This window comes from Dipodomys spectabilis, unplaced genomic scaffold, assembly GCF_019054845.1.
Source record: "Dipodomys spectabilis isolate Male_0828 unplaced genomic scaffold, ASM1905484v1 ptg000365l, whole genome shotgun sequence".
NCBI classification, from domain to species: Eukaryota; Metazoa; Chordata; class Mammalia; order Rodentia; family Heteromyidae; genus Dipodomys; species Dipodomys spectabilis.
In genome coordinates, this window is record NW_024871042.1 from 8,718,916 (window position 1) to 8,742,119 (window position 23,204).

General features: G+C 42.3%; 1 protein-coding gene across 1 annotated transcript in view; it reads left to right on the plus strand.

The window, feature by feature from the left end:
• The window catches only part of Syndig1 (synapse differentiation inducing 1), a 95,133-nt gene that overhangs the window by 17,253 nt on the left and 54,676 nt on the right, over nucleotides 1-23,204 (plus strand). The window contains exon 2 of the mRNA XM_042666536.1: nucleotides 19,790-19,927. Coding sequence (XP_042522470.1) covers nucleotides 19,790-19,927 — 138 coding nt within the window. The remainder of the gene's footprint in view (nucleotides 1-19,789; nucleotides 19,928-23,204) is intronic.

A 23,204-nucleotide genomic window follows, 5' to 3' on the forward strand; every position in this document is an offset into this window, starting at 1 on the left:
ATCTTAGAAGCCCATAGTCTGAGCTGAGAACAGTGGATAAAAGAAATTCATAGTTGGTTGTCACTGCTGCTGTTGTTTCCTTGCTGAAGTCAAAGTCTCACAAACAAGTATAAGGACGAAAGCCTGCTCCTAGTGAACCATAGAGAAAACTCAAAGTGCAGAGGTCACCCCAGGAGCCACTCATCCCAACACCTCCTCCAGGTGTGCCACACTTCACATGCACAGGTAACCCCTGGGTTAATGCATTTCCTACAGCTCCCAGGTGAGCCTGATACTGCTGACCAGTGGACCACTGATGTCACTGAACAGTGACATCACAGGCCATCTGGATAAATGATCACCAGCATTCTGGGCCAGAAGAGATCCAAGACTAATTGTATTTGTGAACACTACCGTCTCTGGTACTGTATCTGCACCTACTCTCTTCTAAAGATGGTCTTTACCAATTAAGACAATTCCCACCCCTGTACTTCTGTCCAAGGGTGCCATGAGCCTGACCACTCTTTGTCCTGTAGGACAAAATCCTACTCTTAACAATCCTGGCACTCTGGATCCTTCTTGAATGAGCCAAGTAATGCAGACTCCACTCTAAACAGCTCTGCTGGGTGGGGATGAAGTGGAGCTTCCTGCCTTCTCTCAGCCTCATGATAGCCCCTCCTCTTCCACACTGTATCAGCTTGGCATGGCCTAGGGCCCTACCTATCTAAAACCTTACAAGGTTCCTTCCATAATGGGAGAGCCAGAGAGGCCAGCACCAATCACCAATCACACCCAGTTACCAGTTAAGGTGGTGGGTGGATCAAGATGGGAGAATCCTCTACACCTATCTGAATGAGTTTCTGGAAACACATCAGCCAGTCCAGTTTTCTCTAAGATGTAGATGACATGAGGTGCTTTTCTGATCAATTCTGGAGCCATGTGCTCTAGTTTTTCCTTAGCAAGTGGCCTGGAGGATATCGCTGTTCTCCTAAAGGGGATTCACACAGTTTTTTCCTTGGATATCATGTTGGAATGGTTTTTATCAGTTGGCATTGTTCCCTGTAACAGCCTTTGCACTGGGAGCAGCTGTGAGAATATCTGACTCCTGCAGCTGGAGACCGGGATACACAAGACTTGCCTGGTGTGAGCCTCTTTTCACAACATCTGCAATCATCTTTGGTTGTACGGAACCTTGGTTTGGGCGTGGATAAAAACCATGCATTAAGAAAATGGGGACTTCCAGAAGAGAAGTAAAAGACAGGTCCATAAGTCAAGCCCACGTCCCTTGACAAACTGAGGATTTCTGAGGTCCTGTAAGTTCATGTTCGGTTTTGAATGCAAGCTTTTGAGGACACAACAGATATTATACCTGCTGGTTTAGCACAATCCATTTTTGGAAATGACCTTAACACCTGCCTGGAGACAAAGCCCTGTGAGTTCCAAACCTGTTGAAGGGGACATGGGCATGTATTGGTGTCACGCATGCAAACTAGAGAGATTGTTATTAGAGGGCACTGCAATTTCTGCACATATGATAAGAATTTCTATGTGGAGACAAAATAGAAGGAGAAAATACTTAAGCCACATGGTATGTGGGAGATGATGTGTCCATGTTTCATGTACTTTCAGCATGACACTGTTGTCATCTGTGCCAGCCATTGATTTTTTTTCCTGCATGTCAGATTCACATATAAAATCACATGTAATGTCCTTGCAGCCCAGAATATCAAAGATCCAGACACCAGGAGTCTTGAATTTTAAGAAGGCTCACCCCAAACACATTGGTAACTTACCCAAAAGTTGCACATCTAGGTAGAAATAGAGTAAACTCTAAATCCCATGATTTCTCTATTTCACCATATTGATGACCTATATCTTAAGGTCATGCTGATCAAAATGATGTAAATCAATACTAGATATCCAGCTTTCTATTGAAATCCATATTTGTAAATTTTACTCCAGATAAAAGTGCAAACCACTATACTGATGCTCATTTAATGTTTAGTTCAAGCTAAAGAGTAAGGGAAATGGATTTCCCTTATAATGTAATCCATGAGCCAGGTATCAGTACTCACACCTGTCTGTAATCCTAGCTACTCAGGAGGTTGATATCTGAGGATTAAGGTTTAAAGTCACTTTGGGCAGGAAATTCTGAGACTCTTATCTACAATTAACCACCAAAGAAACAAAAGTAGAGCTGTGGCTCAAGTGGTAGAGCACTAGCCTGCAGCAATAAAACTCAGGGACAGTGCCTGGACACAGTACCTGGGTCCTGAGTTCAAGCTTCAAGATTGGCATACCCACACACACACACACACACACACACACACACACACACACACGCACACGCACACATGCACACACATACACACACACACACTAAGATGAAGAAAGGGGTATATGGAGGAATAAACATCTGGATAAATTGACATAAATAGTAGAATCTTAATATGGAACCTAAATGTTCACGATATAATTCCTTTAACTGTCTTATCTATTCAAATTTGTGTTGGAGCAAGAAATTTAAAAATAGTGTAAGGAATAAAATTGATTATTAACTAATCTATTTAACCCACTGTTTTAAAATTATTTGGTACTGTATATCTTTATTTCCTTTGTTATTCTGGCAGTGCTCATGTTTGAACTCAAACTTGCTAGACTGATACTGTCTCTTGAGCCATACCTTCAACTAAGGTTTTTGCTGGTTAATATCAAAATGGAGTCTCTCAGATTTTTCTACCTAGTCCAAGTTTGAACCAGTCTTCTAGATCTCAGTTTCCTTGGGAGTGAGGATTGCAGGTGTGATCCACCAGCAGCACCTCGCTTAGTGCTATATTTAATATTATAGAAAATATATTCATTTAGTGGAGATAATTTTAACAAATATATGGCAACATTGCTATAAGAAAAAGAAATGGCTCATCATGGCTAAATGTAGTGTATAACCGTACAACTTTTGGAAGAAAACAGACTATCTCTTACCAAAGGCTAGGTGAAGAGGGCTTAGAATCAATATCAAGATCATAATCCACATGAGGAAGAAGAGATATATTTCAGTTGATCAAAATTAAAACTTTTCTCTTCACAAGACACTTTCAGATGATATAGACAAGCTACAGGATGGGATAAAAATATTTACAGATCTTATATCTGACAAAAATGTCTGTATGCAGAATACATAAAAATCTCTTTAAATTCAAATACAAGTAATCAAATAATCCACTTACAAATGGGCAAATGATCTTCACAGGCACTTGATCAAAGAGCATGTACAGATGGCAAATGCATTCACACAGAGGACTATCTGATCACAGACTGAAGTCATGACTAGATATCACTAAACACCTTGTAGAATGGCCAGAATCCAAAGACCTATGACAATACCAATTGCTAGCAAGTCTATAAAGCAAATCAAACTCTCACATTTTGCCAGTGTAAGTGCAAAAATGTATAGCCATGCTGGAAAAATAGCTTCTCATAAAGTTAAAGGGAAAATGCTCTCTTACTTGAACATCCCATTCAAAACTTGTCCACCATACTTATTTTTTAATAATAAAAAATAGAAACAGCACAACTGGCCTTTAGTGGAATAATAGCTAAGCACATTGTGTTTCTCCATTAATGTGGAATATTACTCAGGGAGAAGAAAGTAGTGAACTGATGATACACTCAGATACCTGGATGTATCTCAGGGATGATACGCTGCAAGGAAAAAGTCATTCTCACAAGACAGTGTGCTGTGTGATTGGTTCCATTTGGATGGCATTCTGAAAAGACAGCAGACAACTTTCGGTGGTTGCCAGGACTTACAGTTGAACAAAGATGTGACTATGAAGAGGTGGATAAGGAAGTTGGGGGAAGGGATGGACCATTTTTATTTACTGGTGGTTTGTAATGGTTGCATGAATCGGTACAGGTAACAGAAATCATAGAGCTGAACACCATAGCATGGGAACAAGGTATGGAGACACTGGCAAAATGTGACAAAGGTCTGTTGTTCAATCTGAAGTATTGTATCTGTGTCACTTCCTTGGTTTTATCACTGTAACGTGGTTTGTAAGAGGAACAGCATGAGAGCTCTGGTCTATCTTTGCAGTTTCTACAGGAACTCTTTTCTATTTTGGAAGTCTTTATGTGAGTCTAAAATTATTTCGCTGTATGTGTGTGATATATATTTTATTCTCAAAGTGAGAATATTTTTATGCATTACTTTGAAGTTTGTGTATCCATACACTGAAATGATTTTGCACACCCACATGTATCCCCATAGATAGTGTTGGTTTTCTTCCCACTAAGACAGAACACCTTAACCACTTAAAGGAGATTTGTTTCTCTGATGGCTTCAGAAATGTCAGTCCATCATTCAAGAGGCAGCAGAACAAAGCAATTCCCACCATACTGGCCAAGAAACAAAGAAAGAAAGGAGTAGAGGAAGGGGCAGGGCAAGGTATGGCCTTGAGACATTGCATGACCTAGGCCACCACCAACTTTTGTCATTTCCAATAAGGCTGTTGTAGTATGACTCCATCACAGAATTAATCCATTCATTCATGAGAACCCTTGCATTTTAATTGTCCCTAAAAACAGAAACACATAGAGGTGTATTTATTTATTTTATTTTTTTATTTTTTTGTTGTTGTTTTTTTATTCCTAACCCTAACCCTAACCCAGCGATGTATTTCTCTAATCTCCTGGGCATTTCTCTTTCCAAGCAAATGCTCAACCAAATTAACCAGCACATAGACACACACATAGATACTCATTAAATACTCATTAATTCATTAAATGAGTATTTAATATTCTTTCTATAGTCTTCAAATCATAACTAAAAGTACAATGTAAAGCTGGGAGCTAGTGGCTCACACCTGTGATTTTAGGTTCTCAGGAGGCTGAGAGCTGAGGATAAAGGTTTGAAGCCAGCCTGGGAAGGAAAGTCCATGAGACTCTTACCTCCAATTAACCACTTAACAAACAGAAGTGGAGCTAAGGCTTAAAGTGCTAGAGTGCTAGCCTTGAACAGAAGATCTCAGGGACAGCACCCATGCCCCAAGTTCAAGCCCCATGACCAACAAAATAAAAAAAAGTACAACTTAGAGGGGAGCCAGTACAACAGTGATATATACAAGACAATATGTTGCAAATGATCTGTACAACTTGGGGGGGGGGGGGGCGTTAGGGGGAGGAAAAGTAGGAGAAAATGGAGGGAAGGAGAAACAAGTTTGACAAGAAATGTACTCATTACCTTATTTATGTAACTGTAACCCCTCTACATCACCTTGATGATAAATTAAAAGAATTAACAATCCGGAAGAAAAAGTACAACTTAAAATATGTACTTTTCCCCTCAATGGAACAGAACATTTCAAAACACTGACAGAAAAATGTAAGCTAGAGAATTTTTCTTCATGACTGATACCTGAACATTCCAGTGTTGTATTTATCTCTCGATAAGAACAATAATTGATTTGGAAAAGACTAATTTTTTTTCAAACTAGGAAGTCAGTTGTGGGCAGGCGCTTTCTTTTTTAAAAAATACATTTTTATTGTAAAAAAATGTTGTACAAGAGGGGTTACTGTTACATGAGTAAGGTAATGGGTACACTTCCCATGGAGAATTGTTCCCTCCTCCTTTGTTTTTCCCCCGGCCATCCCTTCCTTCCCCACCTCCCCAAATACTCCCCCCCCCCCCTCCGAAGTTTAAAGTTTTTTTCAGTAAAGTGTTTTGTACAGCTCTTTTTTAAATAAGTTTTTTATTGTAAAAATACTGTACAGAGGGGTTACAGTTACATGATCAAGGTAATGAGTACATTTCTTATCAAGCACTGTTGACTCTCTTGTATATACATTTTTCTAATTTGGGCAGGCACTTTCTGCTTGTGAGTCTGTGACCCATGGGTCAACTTGGCAGTGACTCTGGGACCACCCAAGCATATAACTCCCCCAGACAATGTTTTTTGGGAGTTAGATTTTCTTCTTGTTACAGATCTGAAGTTCTAAAACTACACAGGGCTGATGTCATTAGCAGGTACCTGGCACACTTGAGATTGTGGGGAAACATTCAGTTAAATTGGTATTGGGGCATCTACATTTTTACATACATTTTACATACTCTGGAACAATCTCAACATGATTCTCACTCAAACCAAAGAGACTAGTACCTCTGGTACCTGGGGTGAAAGCCAGAGTTCAGCAAGATGACCGCTGGTCTCTTAGAGGGAGAGAGATGGTGTTTCTTCCCTTCCCACAACATCTGAAATAATCTTTGCATTTCTAGGGGTTCTGAAGTCATTTGTGGACAGTTGTGGAGAGATGGGTGTCAGGGTGTCTGGGTCCATAAAACTTGCCCTTTGTAGCAAGAAGAGTTGGCATTCTATTCAATCCCTAGTGTCCCAGCCCAGACCTCCTCACCCCTGGCAGCCTGATGTCGTCCTCATGTTTTTGCTGGAAATTCTTCCCAGCTCACGGAAGTTTCCAAGGTCGGACATCCTTAATGTAGCCTCACTGTGGCTCAACTAGGCCATCTTCTACCGGATGATGCCGAGAGCCTTTTGTCCTGTGGGCCCTGGGCAGTGAGGGCTGGGTTGCTCTGTGCTTTGAGAAGTTACTTCTGACTTCACAGGGCCGCCATTTCAGAAGAAACAAAGCCAACTTGATTTGTTTGACTCCCGACTCCCATGCATGTCTTTGAAACATTTGACATGCTGTGCTTCTGTGGGCAAGTGTGTGATACTGAAGACCACTAAGTAGCTTCCCTGTGAAAACATGAAAAGGATGAGCTTGATGAAATACCAAATTGCAATACCCAATGAATTATTCATGTGTCATAAAAAGAGAATTCAATATCTTTTCATTTTTTCCAGTAATGCTCTCAGTATTCCCATTAAAGCACAATCCAAAAACTAAAAGAAAAAAAAAAAGAGAAAAAGGGTTTTGCAGTGCTTAATCCCCAAAGGAGAAGAATTCAATTTAAAGTATAATTTTTTTCCTGCTAAAATAGAACACTTTTTGACTTTTTATTGTTGAGTCAGACTTATTGAAAAGTTGCAAGAACAATACAAAAAGTCTTGTACTCTTGTATTAAGAGTCCCTATTCTTGCTTTATGATTCTCTGTATTGAAATAGATATTGTTTCTGTGTTGCTTGCACGTTGGTGACTACCATCTAATCTATAGGACCGCACTCAAATTTTTGCAATTATCACTGTATTGTTCTTTATAGAAAAAGGAAAAGAAATTCAGGTCCAGGATCCCACATTGTAATTTTTTTCTTTCCTTTTTCCTTTTTCTTTCTTTCTTTTTTCTTTTTTTGTTGCTTTTAGGGCTTGAATTCTGGGCCTGGGTGCTGTCCCGGAGCTCTTTTGCTCAAGGCTAGTGCTCAACCATTTTGAGCCACAGCTGCACTTGTGGTTTTGAGTGATTATATGGAGATAAAAGTCTCACAAGGACTTTTCTGCTCAGCCTAGCTTCAAACCACGATCCTTAGATCTCAGCCTCCTGAGTAGGTAGGATTACTTATCTTGCCTTTTTTTCCACACCCTTGCAGTCTTCTTTAATCTGGGAAAATCCTTTGTCTATTCTGACCTTTCATGCCTTGACTATTTGTGGAATACAGTTCAGCTATGTTGTAGTTCCACCAGCAGCTTCCATTTGTCTGATGATTCCTTTTGCTTGGATTCAGATTACTACCTTGTTGTTAGAAATGCCTCGCTACTGACCATCCCTTCCAGTACATTCAGTTAGGATGCCCAGGTCATCTACTTGTCCTTTGCTAGTGAAGGCAACTTTGATTGCTTGCTTCAGTGCCTGTCATGTTTCTCACTGGCAATGTGACAATGTTTTGTTGTAATTAATAAGGGCCTTTTATGGAGGTACTATGAGATTTTGCAACAATCCTGCTGTCCATCAGTCATTCACAAATTAACGTTAGCATTTTTTGACAAATTTTGACTTTATATTTCCATCTATGTCTATCAGTAGGCATTGCATTCTGGGGAAAATTTTTCCCCTTGGAATTTATTTTCTAATCTATGTATTGCTTTATTTCGAGTTTGACCATCAGCTGTTATCTATTCACCGGGTTCCTATTAACATTTATTGTTCATTTATATTTTAATGCTCACTTTGTCCTAACTTTAAGAGCAGGAACCACTTTATGTTGGATTCTTTGTCCTTGTGATCATTTCCCTGGTTCAACAAGCCATTCAAGTGCATCTTGAACATTGCCAGCCCCAGTTCTAAAATCAGTCATTTTTTTCAAGGATCCATGGTTCCTTCCATTGGAAAATGGTATTTAAAAAACAAAATGTGGGGGCTAGATGTATTCACTGCTACTTAAGGGAGAGGGGATCACAGTTCTCAGTAGACTGAGTATAACACCTACAACATACATATACATACATACATACATACATACATATACACACACACATACATACACACACACAGACAGAGTCATGTACCATTTGATAACCAGGATGCATTCTGAAAATGTGCCATTATACAATTTTGTCCTTGTGTGAACATCACAGAGTAGGCTTACACAAATTATGGTTGTGATGTTAGGTGATATATTTGGATGGGTTCACTCTGGTAAATGGGGGGTATATCACTGACTGAAATGTTATTTGGCATGTATTTCCTATATATTTATCAGATATTTTATCTGTGGACCTATGTATGTGTCTATTATTGTCTGTCTCCTTGTCTATCTCTCTTCAGCTCCAATCCAATCAGTTTGTATGATACCTGTCATTTTTTAAGCTGCATTCTATTTTACAATGAGAATATTTCACATCTCATTTCGCACTCTTTTTTATTGTCAAAGTGATGTATAGAGGTGTTAGAGTTACATAAGTAAGGTAATAAGTACATTTCTTATTGACCTTGTTATCCCCTCCCTCATTTTCTCCCACTTTCCTTCCCCCCCCCTTGCAAGTTGTACAGATCATTTCCAACATACTGTCTTGTGAGTATCGCTGCTACATTGGTTTCCCCCTTGTCCTTTGTCTCACCATTTTGTTGTTCCCCTTCCTTAATTCAGATAAACATATATGCAACAAAATTTAGATTGTTTTCGATATTTTGCAATTACTTATAATGCTGCAATGAACAATCTTGTCCATGTAAAACTTTGCATTTTTGAATATGGATCTCCAGAATACAATCCAAAAATATCTGTAATTTAGTTATAAGTTAACCATTTTCCCTCCTAAACCCTGTACTGGTTTGTATCTCTGGAACCCCATTTCCTTGATGCTTTACTAATAGTATGGTGTGTCATGTTCTTTCATTTGTGACAACTCAAACTGTTCCTTCTTCGAAGAGACAGTGAGGTCGACATCATTTCCACTTGGAGATGGGGTTTAAAATTCTGGCACTGGCCCTGTATCTGCAGAGCCCTGACAGCGAGACAGTCTGTAATGACAAGAGAGCTGGACTAAAAGGAGGTGACCTAGTTTTCATCTTTACCTTTAAGTCAATCTAAACACAGGTACTAAAGCTATGTTGGACTTTTCACATGAAAGCAGTAAGGTATACGATGAATTATATGCTGAGTTCTTCAGAAAACATTCAGATTGTTGTTGTCTTTCTATTATATTATTTTGATTATGATTTATTATTTAATTATTTTTAATTAATTCCCTTTATTCTTATTATAGAGGTGATGTGCAGAGGGATTTCAACTACATGAATCAAGTAATAAGTACATTTCCTTTCATGCAGTGTTTTCTGTTCCCTCACTCCTTGCATCTCTCTACTCACCAGTTGTATAGTTCACTTTCATCAATGTAAGCTCCACTGCTGTACTTTTTCACCCTTTTCCCTGGAGTTCCAAGCCCTTTTCCCCATCCTCTTGAAGATTTAGATTCTTATCATGGCTTTAAAAATATGTGTGAAGTTCTTACCTGCAGGGAATCAATCATCTATTAGAATAATGCAGATTTTAAGCAGGAATATATATTTGGTGATTAGATCAATAGTGAATGATAATCTGGTTTTAAGCGGTGAAACCCACCTTTTGGGTGGGTTACGAAAGACCACATAGCCTTATTTCCCCATTATGTAGGTCAATGTGGACCACACTCTTTTTCAAACACTGGGAAGTGGTCAGTTCACGCATTGGGCTAGGTGCGTACACATTCTCTGTCCTGGCTCACTCCATGCCTTCTCCTGCTGTCTGCTTCCCTTTCTGCACACAGGCCCTTCAATGAGTCAGGGGCCATGAAAGTCAATATCTCCACAAGATGGGAAGTTCACTGTGTGCTATAGTTTGGAAGCTGAATGTCCCCTAAATCCTACCTGTTAAAAGCTTGATCTCCAGTAGTGGAGCATTTTGGAAGTGGGGCCTAAGGGGATATCATCTTAGGTTGTTGGGCACAAAGTCTTCAAGGGGATAATGAAGCCCTGACCCCCTTCCCCCCCCCCCCCAGCTTTTTGGTACAGTCAGCTGGAGATAAGAGTCTTATGACCTTTCCTACCCAAGATGGCTTCAAACTATGATCCTCAGATCTCAACCTCCTAAGTAGCTAAGATTACAGGCGTGAGCCACTAGTGCTGGCTCATTCTTTCTTTTGCTCTTTATTAGTTAATTATCTCAGCTCCAGTATTGCATTACAGTGACAGAAGGCTAGCTAATACTATGTGCCATGCTATTATGTCCTGACTACAAAATCAAAAACATTCGTGAGAGTGAGTAATTGCCAACATGTGTTGATCTCTTACTATAGCCTAATCACTTTGACTTGAATCAAGCAGTGTTTTTGTTTTTGTTGAGGGTTTTTGTCGGTTGTGGGGCTTGAACTCTGGGCTTGGGTGCTGTTCCTCAGCTCTTCAGCTCAAGGTTAGCACTCTACCACTTGAGCCACAGTGCTACTTCCAGCTTTCTGAATGGTTTATTGGAGATAAGAGTCTCACGGACTTACCTGCCTAGGCCAGATTTGAACCATGATCCTCGGATCTCAGTCTCCTGAGTACTAGGATTACAGGTGTGAGCCACCAACACCCGGCCTCAAGTAGTATTTTTTAATACCAAGTTTTAGAAATCTTGGGCCAATCCTGCCTTTGAAACCATGTGATATGATTCTTTGTAACATTGATTTGACCGTGGTGATGGAGTTTCTCACTTGGTGGTGGTGACGGGATTTCTTGTCATTCCCTGAGTTGATTGACTTGTTTCTATATTAGTTTGCCCACTAATACCCACCCCAGGATACCATATGCTCTGCAGAGGGCACTGTCAGTGCCCTAATCCCTCTTAGGTACTACTCTTGCAAGTGAAGTCCCCTGAGCCTCCCCTCTATGTATCTGAGGACTTCCTCTGAGGCTATAAAAGATACCCTGCAAAGTATAGGTAGTATCTTCCCCAGATATCTCCTCATTACTGACATAGGCAGCTTGTTCCACTGGACTTGCTCCTGAAAGTCTCTCCTGTTTACCTCCTGAGCTTCCCCGTAGGAGTGGCTCCAGATCTCACTGAGTTGACTGGCTTAGTAACACCTCTCTACTGGTTGCAGCCTGCCTGCCCTCACTCTTCTTTCTACCATTTTTTCTGAGACCACTTTTTATTCTGTTGCTAGTAACAGTACAGCATTGGATAAAAGGATTTATTGAGGTTTATTTTATCTCATGATTTTGAAGGGCCAAATTGAGGGGGCTTGATCTGACAATGATCCTCTTGCTGGCAGAGTCTTCAGTGGCATAGAACATCACATCATTACCTGTATCCAGTAGCAGCTCTATTCTATCTAATTTAATTACCCCCACAAGGCCTCATTTCTGAACACCAGTTGAGTTGATGAACTTTTCACCTTTTTACTCACATTAATATAAGACTTTGGGAAGTATGTTTCCAACACATGGGCTCTGGGAAAGTACCCAATCCAACAACCTCCCAAGAAAATTATTGCACATGAATCTTTTACCCAAGAGCTTCTTCTAGGGTAACTGAACTAATAGAGGTCTCAAGAAAACACTTGCTAAAAATAAAGCTGCCCTCCAGAGCCTCCAGCACTGCAGTCAAAGAAGTAAGTAATCTGATACATGAAGTCATAGGACTTTTTAATCCTCATTTGACCATTGGATACAATATCAGTGGATAGTTAGAAAACAAGTGTTGAATGCAAGAATATGAAGTAACAGTCCTCTACTGTAAGTGTCTATGTTATCATCCTACTTTGCTCTTCACAAGGAAAGACACCAGGAACTGCACACACAGTGTGCAGTGAATCTTAATGAATTTTGCTTTGTTTGGCTTCTGTTTGCAGAACATTATGGACCTTGAAGACAACAATAACCCTCACATGCATTTTAAACACTTCGCAGAGAGTTTGCATCTTCCCCAGGACAAAAACCCAGTTGCAGAAGTCTCTCTTACCATCTGTACCAAATGCATGAGCACCTGTCTCTAGGCTGTGGCTGTTCCCCAGGGAACACCCTCCAATTATTTTGCAGGAGTTTTTCAAATGGCATAAGTATACTGAAAGGGAAACCACACGTAGGCTCTCAGCCACTTGGTGTCCGGACTTTTTTTTTAAGGGAGTTAAAATCTCATCCCAGTCATGTCTATGGATTATGGAAATGTTGTCTTCTGGGGGGGATATGGTAAGTTTGAGATCTAAACTTATATTGCCAAGAGGAATACCCCACAAAAAAACCCAAAATGTGAAGAAATAGAGCTCAATATGTCATGCCTGTGATTCTAACTCAGAAGCCTGAGAGCTGAGGATCATGGTTCAGAACCAACCCAGACAGACAAATCCAAGAGACTCATATCTCCAATTAGCTAACAAAAAGCTAGAACTGTACTTGTTGCTCAAGTCGTAGAGCATCAAACAAAAACATAAGTGAGAGCACAAGGCCCTGAGTTCAAGTCCCAGTATTTGGCATTAAAAGAAAAGAAAAAAATAAAAAGGAGGGAGGAGGAAAGGAAGAAAGAAAAAGAAAGTGAGAGAGAAAGAAAGAAAGAGAGAGAGAAAGAAAGAAAGAAAGAGAGAGAGAGAGAAAGAAAGAAAGAAAGAAAGAAAGAAAGAAAGAGAGAGAGAGAGAGAAAGAAAGAAAGGAAGGACGGAAGGAAAGAAGGAAGGAAGGAGAGAAAAAGAAAGAAAGAAGAAAAGAGGAGGAGGAGGAGGAGGGGGAAAAGAAAAGGGGGAGGAGGAGGATATAGAACTGAACTTCGTTCTTAATGATGATCACGCAGGTGTGATCAGTTGTTACACAATTTTACAGTAAGCAAACACATAAAAAGAATGTTTAGTTATCTATAGTCTTGCCCTCTATGTCCAGAATCAAATTAGAAGCATCTCAAGGAAAAGGTCAAGGTCACATGTAAGAAAGGTGGGCACAAAACTCAAGATGTTACATCTATAGGCACACTCTACTGTAGACAGTGGGTATTTCATGTCATTCCTTCTAGAACATGTAAGACACGGTGTTTTATCTGACTTCCTTTCTGAGTTAACTTTATCTTTTACCATCTTTAGAAATTTTTCATATTTTTGGCTCTTAGTCGGATTAGTGTCTTCTAAAAATACTGTAACTCTCTCCACAAGGAATATAAAATCATTTATGAAATATTGGACTAGATATGACCAGAAAGGGGAAAATGTTTATTTTTGAATGACACATTAGCTCTTATTTTCAAATGTTATTAGCTAAATGCGTTTGTGTTATAAAAAGTACCTAGGAACCCAAAATGCAAAGCGGGAAGAAGCAGAGCTATTCTGAGTGCAGGGTGGTTTGGATATCTGCAACTCTCTCTATCCCACATTGTCTCCAAGCATCATTTCACAGAGATTTCAAGTCCCCAAGGGCACAGGAGGAAACCCCTACATTAACTACAGCATGGGCAACCTCTCATTAAATGGCAAAGGACATTCTCATTCTCATGGTCTTGAAAAAAAATCAGAAGCCAAACAGTGAGATCCCTGAGAGTGCATTTTCCATTTTCAGGAGCTTAGAGGTGCATAGATACTACTATGGAGCGATATGTAAGCAGTTACAGTTAATAATACTTACCTAAGGCAAACACTGGGGCTTCTCATAGTTACTGGAAAGTTGATGAACAAAGAACTAAACTACTAGATTTGGGGAATTAGACAGTGATGTGTTTAACATTTTATTTATACTGATGCTATCTAAGAGTGGGAGTCTGTTCCTCCACCAGGTAAAGAATTAAGAAACAGAAGCGTAATGTAGTACAGTAAAGCAGAAAGTTTATTAAAAGTGAAAGATTGCATACTGCCAGGGGTCCTGGCAGGATATCTGATGAAGTCCCCAGGGAAGTGGACTTCATGCTTTGTTAATTTTCCTCTTATTGTGGGACAGGATTGGTAGATGAGAGCCCATGCACTGGCTCTGGTCACTCAGTGGTCTCTGCCCCTGGACACAAGTGCAGAACTATGTCTAACTGGTCATGCCTGATTGTGCATGACTACAGAAATGGGTTTAATTGGTCATGCCCAATCATGCACTAGATATGATCTCACTACTGAGGTGAGAGTTTGAGTCCCACCTCACTCTGACATTTTGAGCAGGATCCCAAGGCATTATAGGAACAAGAAGCACCATGGTAGGTCAATCTTGTCTGTCACGTGTTATATCTGCCATATTTTATCCCTGTATACTTAACAATTCCCCCTTCTCCCCCCCCCCAATACAACAAACACATAATATCATCCTCCCAGGCTAATTAGGAACTCCAGGTTGGGTGTAGAATATTGAGTGATTCTCTGGGAAATCTAGCTTCTGCCTAGGGCTGTTTTATCCATGTTTTGAGGAGAGTTGAAAAACCTATGGCCCCTGCAGCACATACATGGAAAGGGCTGAAACCTTTTTAGGAGACCAGATCAGTCCCCCAAACTGCTTTGTTCCTGCCATAGCAAATATCCAGGTCTGAACTCACAGATTCTTCACTAGGCCCTGGGTTCAGAGAGGAAGAGACAAGTAACCATTAACTCGAGATTCTTCTTCAAATGTTCCCTACCCACATGTCTAAGAATAGCAATTACCTGAGTCCTAAAGCATGTCCAGTCCAGCCCTAGGGCTGGCCACTCCTGCTCACAGTCTTCCAGGTCCATGACACCTCTCAACCCCGCCTCCTGACTCCCCATCTGTCAACAATACAACATAGAGCACAGATTCCTTGAAGAGCCCAAATCATCACTTCTGTGGAGGAAGCCATAGAGCCCTTACCAGCCCCCTCCCTTACAGGACACAGTTCATTTTCACCCTGAGAGGTCTTGCTGGTTTCCTCTCACTCGGTCTCATCAGCATAGAATGCACCCTGTATACAGGAAAATCACTGCCTGGTAGGAGAAAGTAAGCATGAATGCCTAAGATGATTAGCAAATTATTTCAGACCGTTCTATTCAGGTCCTAAAATGTACCTTCCCAGTGTTCCATGTTGGTAAGTGCCTAGTACTAAGCATGCATCACACATCATGGGGCCTCTTTGGTTTTCAATGGGATCTGATTTTGAGTAAAACCAAGACCCATTGGCTTCAGGATGCTGGGAAAACTTGGCACAGGGAAGGTAGTTGGATGATACAGTACGGCTGTGGTTTTCCATAGCCACATTGACAAGGAAAAATCCCTTAATTGACACAAGTGGACCCCTGACACCCACCACAATGGTGCAGGCGATGGAAGATCATCCCAGGGCCACCTTCACAAGATCTTCATGGCTCCAACCTCAGAAACTGGCCTAGCCTGGGTGGTTCACTAGTGGCCATGGAAACGCTATCTGTAGGCATCATAAGAATATTTATTTAATAAAATAATCAATGAAGAAATTCCATACTTTTCTTATACAGACAAAGGATGTTACATACACTGTGCTGGCTGCCAAAAACAGAGGATATTTGAGATGTGTGAAGGTACCTCTGATAGTCACAGGACACAAGGAAAGCTGTAGTCATCTGCCTGTTTCTTTGGTGTGCCTTGATTGTTCATCAGTTGCTCTAGATATACCCTAAGGAAGGCAGCCTTGAATTTGGCCAAGGTATCATTCTCACTCCTCCGCCAACTCAGATTCCTCTCAATGATCTCCCTAAGTAGATGATGTCGATATATGTCTTACAGAGCACAAGAGGTCATTTCAGTGTTAGATAGAAGCAGGGTTCAGGCAGAAGGCAGCCCCTTCATGGGCAATGATAGGCCAACCTGAAGATCAATTTGATTTGAGAATTGAGAGTCGGCAGCTCTCAAGAGGGCGTGATGTGAGCAGGCTAGTACTGAGGGAAACAGGACAACCATCAGGGTACCAGCTAAGGAGCACAGGAGCCCAGACACCCTCTGTCTCATTCTGCTTTACTTCTTCCAGAGATGGAATGCAAAATGAGCCCTCCAGATAAAACATGAACTCCTTTCGAATGCTTGCAGCCTGCCCTACAGCTGATTCTAGCCAATGGCCCATGGAAAGGATTTTTAAAACAGTTGCTGTGTGTCTCCCTTGTGTTGGCTGTGTGTATTTTCTCTACTTGGATGATTGGTATCTAACAGCCTCTCCTGAGCCAGCCTCATGCTCTCTCCATTTGGTGGTATGATGCCCACAGCCACTCAGAGCTAAGAAGTTCCACTGGTAAAAGGAGGAAGGAAATGGTGGAGCTGGAGGGTTGGAATCCGTTCTGTAGTTTGTGAGTTTCTCAAATTCATTTTCATGAAGCTTGGATATTTAGATGAAGCCATCCTTGTGCTATCTTAGTGCATAGCTCCTTTATACTGTGAAAAGTTGGGACAGGGTCATGAAACCTTGTTTCCTAGCTGTGTAAGTCTGTGAAGTCATTCTCAAGCAGTTGCCAAAGCGAGTCTTGCTTCCAGCACATTTGGGTGCATGGCAGTAGTTCTAAGCCTTGACTGTCTAGGAAAAACTCAATGAACCACTGTGGCCTCCCCATTGCAAGTATTCAAGAGACAAGTCAGGAAGCAAAGGCATCAGAAGCCCTGAGGGGGCCCAGAGGAACAACACATAGAGGTAATGAAGACAAATGGGGTTTGTGTGTCACCTGTGTTCAACATTGCTCGGCATAGAGTCTGGAATGAGCAGTCAGGTGACAGGGATCCAGGACTCTGGCTACTTCCCACTGGGCATTGCTGTCATTTGGCAGATTAACCTGTCTGAGTTTCAGTTTTATCTTTTATAACCATGGAAGTAACAGTAAAAAGTAGTGGCCAGTTCAAGGGTAGCTTTTGGAATGTGGTGAGCACAGGTAAATAAAATACTTTGGAAACAAAAATCTCCAGCCCCACTCCCCTGCAAAAAAAAAAAAAGATAAAATTAAATTAAATTTAAATGAAAAAAATGTATAGCCCAACAGATGTACACAGGCAGATTGTATGTGCCAGGATCTCCATCTGAATTATCACATGATGGGAAATGCACAGTCAAGGTCTGAGCTGACCAGAAAAAATGGATGGTCCTTTAATCTGGTTTTCAGCCTCTCTGAGTATGATCTTTGGATACCAATCATTTGTCATAGACCAGGCTATAGAGATAGAGTATTTCTCAGTGTTTCAAGCACTTGGCTCAACAGTGATGCCCCCAACATCCCAGAGTTGTTTCTTTTCAGAGAATGGTCTAAACAATGTTGAGGTAACAAGGCCTGGGACATGTACCTCCACCTGGGCAGCCAGTGGTCCTCACATCTCAGCATGAATTATGTATCCTATGAGCTGTTTCAATTTCCATCTCTGATACCCATAAAGATGGTGGTTTAAATTTCCCCTTGCTCTTCTGAAGATCATATGGTAGATAATGTGCAGAGTAGAACAGACTGAAATTTCTCAGACATAGCTCTGTGGAAAAGGTACTGTATAATCCCAGGCACATGGAGAGGACACTGTACCACACCCCAGGGACTCACACCTAGGCAGACAGTAAACAATGACCTTCAATGTGGCAATGTGACCAGGAGCTTGCCTGTGTTCTGCAATGGGTCCATTCTACTCTCTGTAGAGTGGCAGTTCCTATTTCTTAACCTACATAGAGGTCTCTCTTGTCTGTGTGGGGTGGGGAGTACCTCCCTTGTATAGATGTAGGTCATGAACTTCCATCACAGGTGAACTTGAGCAAACCCAACCACATGTGCCTAATTCTTCTGTGGACTACAAAATCATGATAAGGGATCCTATCAACTCACTACAGCACCTCAGCTGTTTCAGAGTGGTCAAAAGCTCCAGCAATTTTATGTGCATTAAATTAGCAAAATTACGAAAGGACGCACTTGTCACTTGGAAATGTCTGTTGTGTCACAGAGAGTGCTGGGGTACCAAGGGCAAGTGGAGAAGCAGGCTAGTGTGGGTGTGACTATCCTCACAGCAGTCTTATAGTGAACATTCCTCTGCCAGCATAGCAGGGCCCTCTGCAAACCACTGGTAAAGGAAGTTAGAAGTTAATGACTCTCCTTCCAGATGAAGTGTGCTATTTCGCTTCTAGGAAACAACGTCTAAAATATGCTAGGTTTCCAGTTTTGTATAAACTACAGGTGGAGAAAGGGATCCTGGTCTTTGATAACTCACAGTGAAGTGAAACTTTTTCTGATGAGCCAGAAAATTCACAGTAGGGACCAGAAAGTAGGCCAACAAAGTAGAAGATAAGCATCTCCTCCTTAGGCTAGCCTGGGCATGTGCCAAGGCATCAGTGGAGGAGAGGGGGAGACTGTAGGACCCTAGTTAGTCAGTATCTGGAAAGCACCAAGGAGCTTTATGTGGAGATTGGGCAGTGATCTCATGGCTGGGTGAGTTTTGGAATCATTCCAGCTGCTTTTTAAAACTTGCTATCTCCAACCCCTACCCCTCCATACATCATAACTGCATCACAATGCAGTAAGTGTGGTCTAAGGGCTGCTTCTCACAAAGCAACCATGAGACCCTCAGAAAGGATCTGAGGATCTGAAAGATCATGTGGACCTGTATGCATATCTGTTATACATCATCCTCCTCCCCATCATCCTGACTGTAAGATTGGAGTCAAAGGAGTACTGACAAAGAGGTCCATTGGACAGCATCTTTCTTGCTTCCTTCCATACCAACCATCCCTGATCTTTCTTGTGAGTTAGCATGAAATCTGAAAACAAAATGCCAAAAACACATGGGACATGCCATCAGAAAGACCCTAATGCGGGGAAGGGAAGGTAGCTCAGTGGTAGAGCACTTGCCTTGCATGCATGAGGCCCTGGGTTCAATTCCTCAGCACCACATAAAAGAAAAAAGCCGGAAGTGGCGCTGTGGCTCAAGTGGTAGAGTGCTAGCCTTGAACTGAAGAGCTGAGGGACAGCGTCCAGGCCCAGAGTTCAGGCCTCATAACCAGACACCCCCCCCAAAAAAAAAGTCCCTAATGCCAGCTTCTATAGATTGCAACTTTATTCTCCAGCTAGACTTTCAGATTCAAATGCTCCTTGCACATGGTGGAGTTATCTCCCAACAAATCCATCATAAGTCAGGAATATCCCAAGTCAAAGTACATTTATTGTTCCCAGAAATGCTTCACAAAGTCAAAAAAGTTGAACTGTTGTAAATTGGGGATTGTCCATACCATGTTTGGCTTTTATAAGATTTTACCTACTAATGAACCAACCAAGAGTCCTGCACTTGAGTTTCTGATCTTCCTGTTCTTGGGCAGAATGCCTCAGCTGAGGCACCCTGGATTTTTGTTTTTAGCTGCATACGGCAGACAGCAATGGTACCATGTGCAATATCTTTAGCTACAACAGCAGCCAAGGAATATCTTCTCCAGTCAAGCATAGCATCCATGTCTTGGGCAGTTCTCCAATGATTCCTTTACCAATCGTCTTTCCTGTCTCCCACTGTCTCTACAGAGTGACTACTCAAGTGACACTGAGAGTGAAGACAACTTCCTCATGATGCCACCTCGAGACCACCTGGGACTCAGTGTCTTCTCCATGCTCTGCTGCTTCTGGCCTTTGGGTATCGCAGCCTTCTACTTGTCCCATGAGGTAAGGTCTCTGCCTGTTAAATATCTTCACAGCTGTGCTGTGACACAGGCACACTGGATCCAGGAGGATCCAGTTATAAGGAAGTCAACATGGGAACTATCATAGAACACTCCAGACCAAATGGAGTACCCCAGGGGCATTGGCAGGGTTGTTCAGGCTGTCCCAATTGTGGCATGATGATGATTGGTCTTTGCAGAGGTGGGACTGACATCCAGAGGAAGTCTGCTTGACAGAATCAGGCATCCACTTGGTAGGGTGCAGGTAATGAGCCCAACCCCAATGCTGTCAAATACCTAGCCCAAGTCAAGAACACCATAATATTGAACTTAGTGAGAAAAGAGAAAGGGAGAGTTTTGCTTTCATTATTTTTTTGGGGGGGGTCCGGTTGTGGGGCCTGAACTCTGGGCCTGGGTACTGTCCCTCAGCTCTTCAGCTCAAGGCTAGCGCTCTACCACTTGAGCCACAGCACCACTTCCGGCTTTTTTCTTTTTGCTTATGTGGTGCTGAGGAATCAAACCCAGGGCCTCATGCTTGCAAGGCAAGCACTCTACCACTGAGCCACCTTCCCAGCCCCTTTTGCTTTCATTATTAAGGCTGGTCAAGTAACAAGTTCTAGCTCTGCAGCAACAGCCTCGGTATACCCATCCCAAATGAACGTCCTTTAGTGGGAAAGGTACATCTTACCATGCAGATGTGCCCTACATTTCTAGTATGAGACCCTAAAATTTACCAATTCCCCATCTTTTTTTATCATGCTGCATCCTTCCCAGAGCCGTGCTGAAAGATTTTTTTCTATAGCAAAGGAAGGGCATTCATTCAGAAAGCATCTGTTTTCCTAATCTTATTAATCTAAGAAAGGCATTTATGCAAGCCAATTACAGCATGAAACTATGGCATCACCACCATGTATTTTCATCATCCCAACCAAATGGGAGAAGGGCATCCTGCCCTGTGCTGGCTCAGGATGCATGCAGACTCAGAACTCATGGGGTGTTCTCAAGTGGGTAGATGATATCTGGGGGCTCTCAGGGATCCCCCTCTAGCTTTGAGGGGTCTGGGATGGAGGCTGAAAATAGCCAACCAATTGGCGGTTCTTATGCTTTTATTGTTTTGTTTTGTTTTTTACTTGACTTGAAAGTGTCTTCCTGGGGTGAGCCCAACATTGGCTTCTTGCTTGTCTCTGTACTGGTGGGGTCATTTTGCAGTTCTCTGTGTCCCTTGAACATCTCCAATAAAAAAAATATCTGCCTGTCCAGAGGCAAGAGGAAAGAGAGCACTGGATGGGCTGTGACCCACCTGAGGGCAGGTACCACTTAGCATCACCACAAGAGGCACACAATCATTTCCAGAGGAAACAGGTGTTACTGGAAGGAGTAGGGCATGCCACATCAGCAAGACTTGTAGGGCTAAGTATGGCCAGCACTCTGCTGGCTCTGTGGAACAATGGATCAGGGATAAGGACTTATGCATCACTGAGGTTAGGTTAAGAGGCTGTTCTAGCTTTGGCCTCAGGATCTGTGTAGATTTTTGTTTTGGGGATCTGCTCCACAAATGCCACAGACCCCTGTCTTTGTCTCCAGCAGCACAAGCACGTGTGGAAAGCCAAACTTCTGAGCCTGGCAAGGTTCAAGTGGCTATGTGTAATAGAAGGCCCAGCTGACTCTAGACTGCAAAGTGAAGCCACAGGCTCTGCTAATACTACAGATTGGGGTGCGCAGGGAAAGATCTAGAGAAATGTGTGTAGATGGTCACATGCCCATGGTGAGTGGGCATGTGTGAGCTACACCTGCAAGTTCAAGCTAAACAAATAAATAGCAGTCCCACTACAGCTGGGACGATGGAGTGAAGAAAGCTGGATCCTGCCTAGCATCACACTGTGGGCTGTAATCCATGAGGTCGGTGCCTGGTATCAGCTATACCCAAAGCCTCCCTTTGTACCACATCTCTGGGTCATCTCATATGGAGGTGGGGACAAATCTTCGTAGGTGAATCTGCCTCCTGGGAGTACCTTCAGGTTGAAAATGTTGTGATGCTTTATGCTTTGATGCCAAAGTTTGGAATAAGACTGGTCTATATCTACTGGGGAGATATGACCCATTTCCAAATATGTGAGCAGTCAACTAATTCATGTAGTTACCCAACAAGGTAGAGATCTGTCAGTGTGGACATGTCAGCCGGATGTGGGGTGAATGTGAGTCCTTGATAAATGGGGAGGCCCAAAGGAGAGACAGCCAGACTTCTGTCACCAGCGTGCTGAGGTCTCCAGATCACCTGTAGCCTCTGTTCTGCGTGTCCTGAGATGAAGCTCCTCACTGTAGAACAGGCAGGGCAGGTTGTAGACAGCACCTTGGTTTGAAAGATTGTAGTTCGAATAAAAGCAAGGCTACTGTGTTCAGTGTTCAGTGTTCTCTTTCTTTGAAAGAGATTTTTATTCTTCATACAGTAAGGCTTGGATCTCATGATTCATGACATTCAATATACCTGCAGCCATTAGATGGGTTTTTCATGATTTGTTTAGCAACAAATGTAAAATGCAGGTCAAGGCAAGCATCTGATCAGTCATTTTCAAGTGAACCTCCAGCACTGTTGTCAAATGAAGGAATTGTCTGAATTATTGGAGTAGAATGAGGCACTCCAGGGGGCCAAGACCCCAGGTCTCACTTGTCATTGTGCTGAGAAGATAGATTCACTTCCATGGATACGAAAAGTTCAGCATTTTCCATCAAGAAATATCTACAGGTGGGTTCCCTTCCCACTACCTGTGTCCAGATAGGGGTTTCTCTTCTACTAGTTCACCCAGGCAGCTTTCCTGGTTCAAGTCTAGAAATATAGTAGCCTGGGTTTTGCTGCAGATCTGGCAGCCACAGACCCTCTCGCACAGCGGCTCACACTGGTCATGAGGCTGCTGTGCCTTCTGTCTGTGCTTCTGCAGCCTAAACTGCAGACATGAAATCTCCAGCAGGCCATTTGAGGGGAGCGGGCAGCTGCCAAGGGGAGGGTGTGTGGCACAAAATAGAACAGACATACTCTGAGAATCATTGCTCTAAATTGAATCAGTACTGGCCTAGACAGGGCCAGCTGGGAGTTCTAAACCTAAGGAGTGGAGGAAGCATGGCGCCCTGGTGCCCTGTCTAATGGTGGAGGGAGGGGCGGGGGAGCTTTGGGGCTGCTGCGCCGCCCGTGGCTCCTGAGAACCAGGGTTGTTGGGGACAGAAGAAACAACAATCAGCAAAGCACTCATTTTGAAGCCAGAGTTCTCCTGAGGCCACTCTACTGT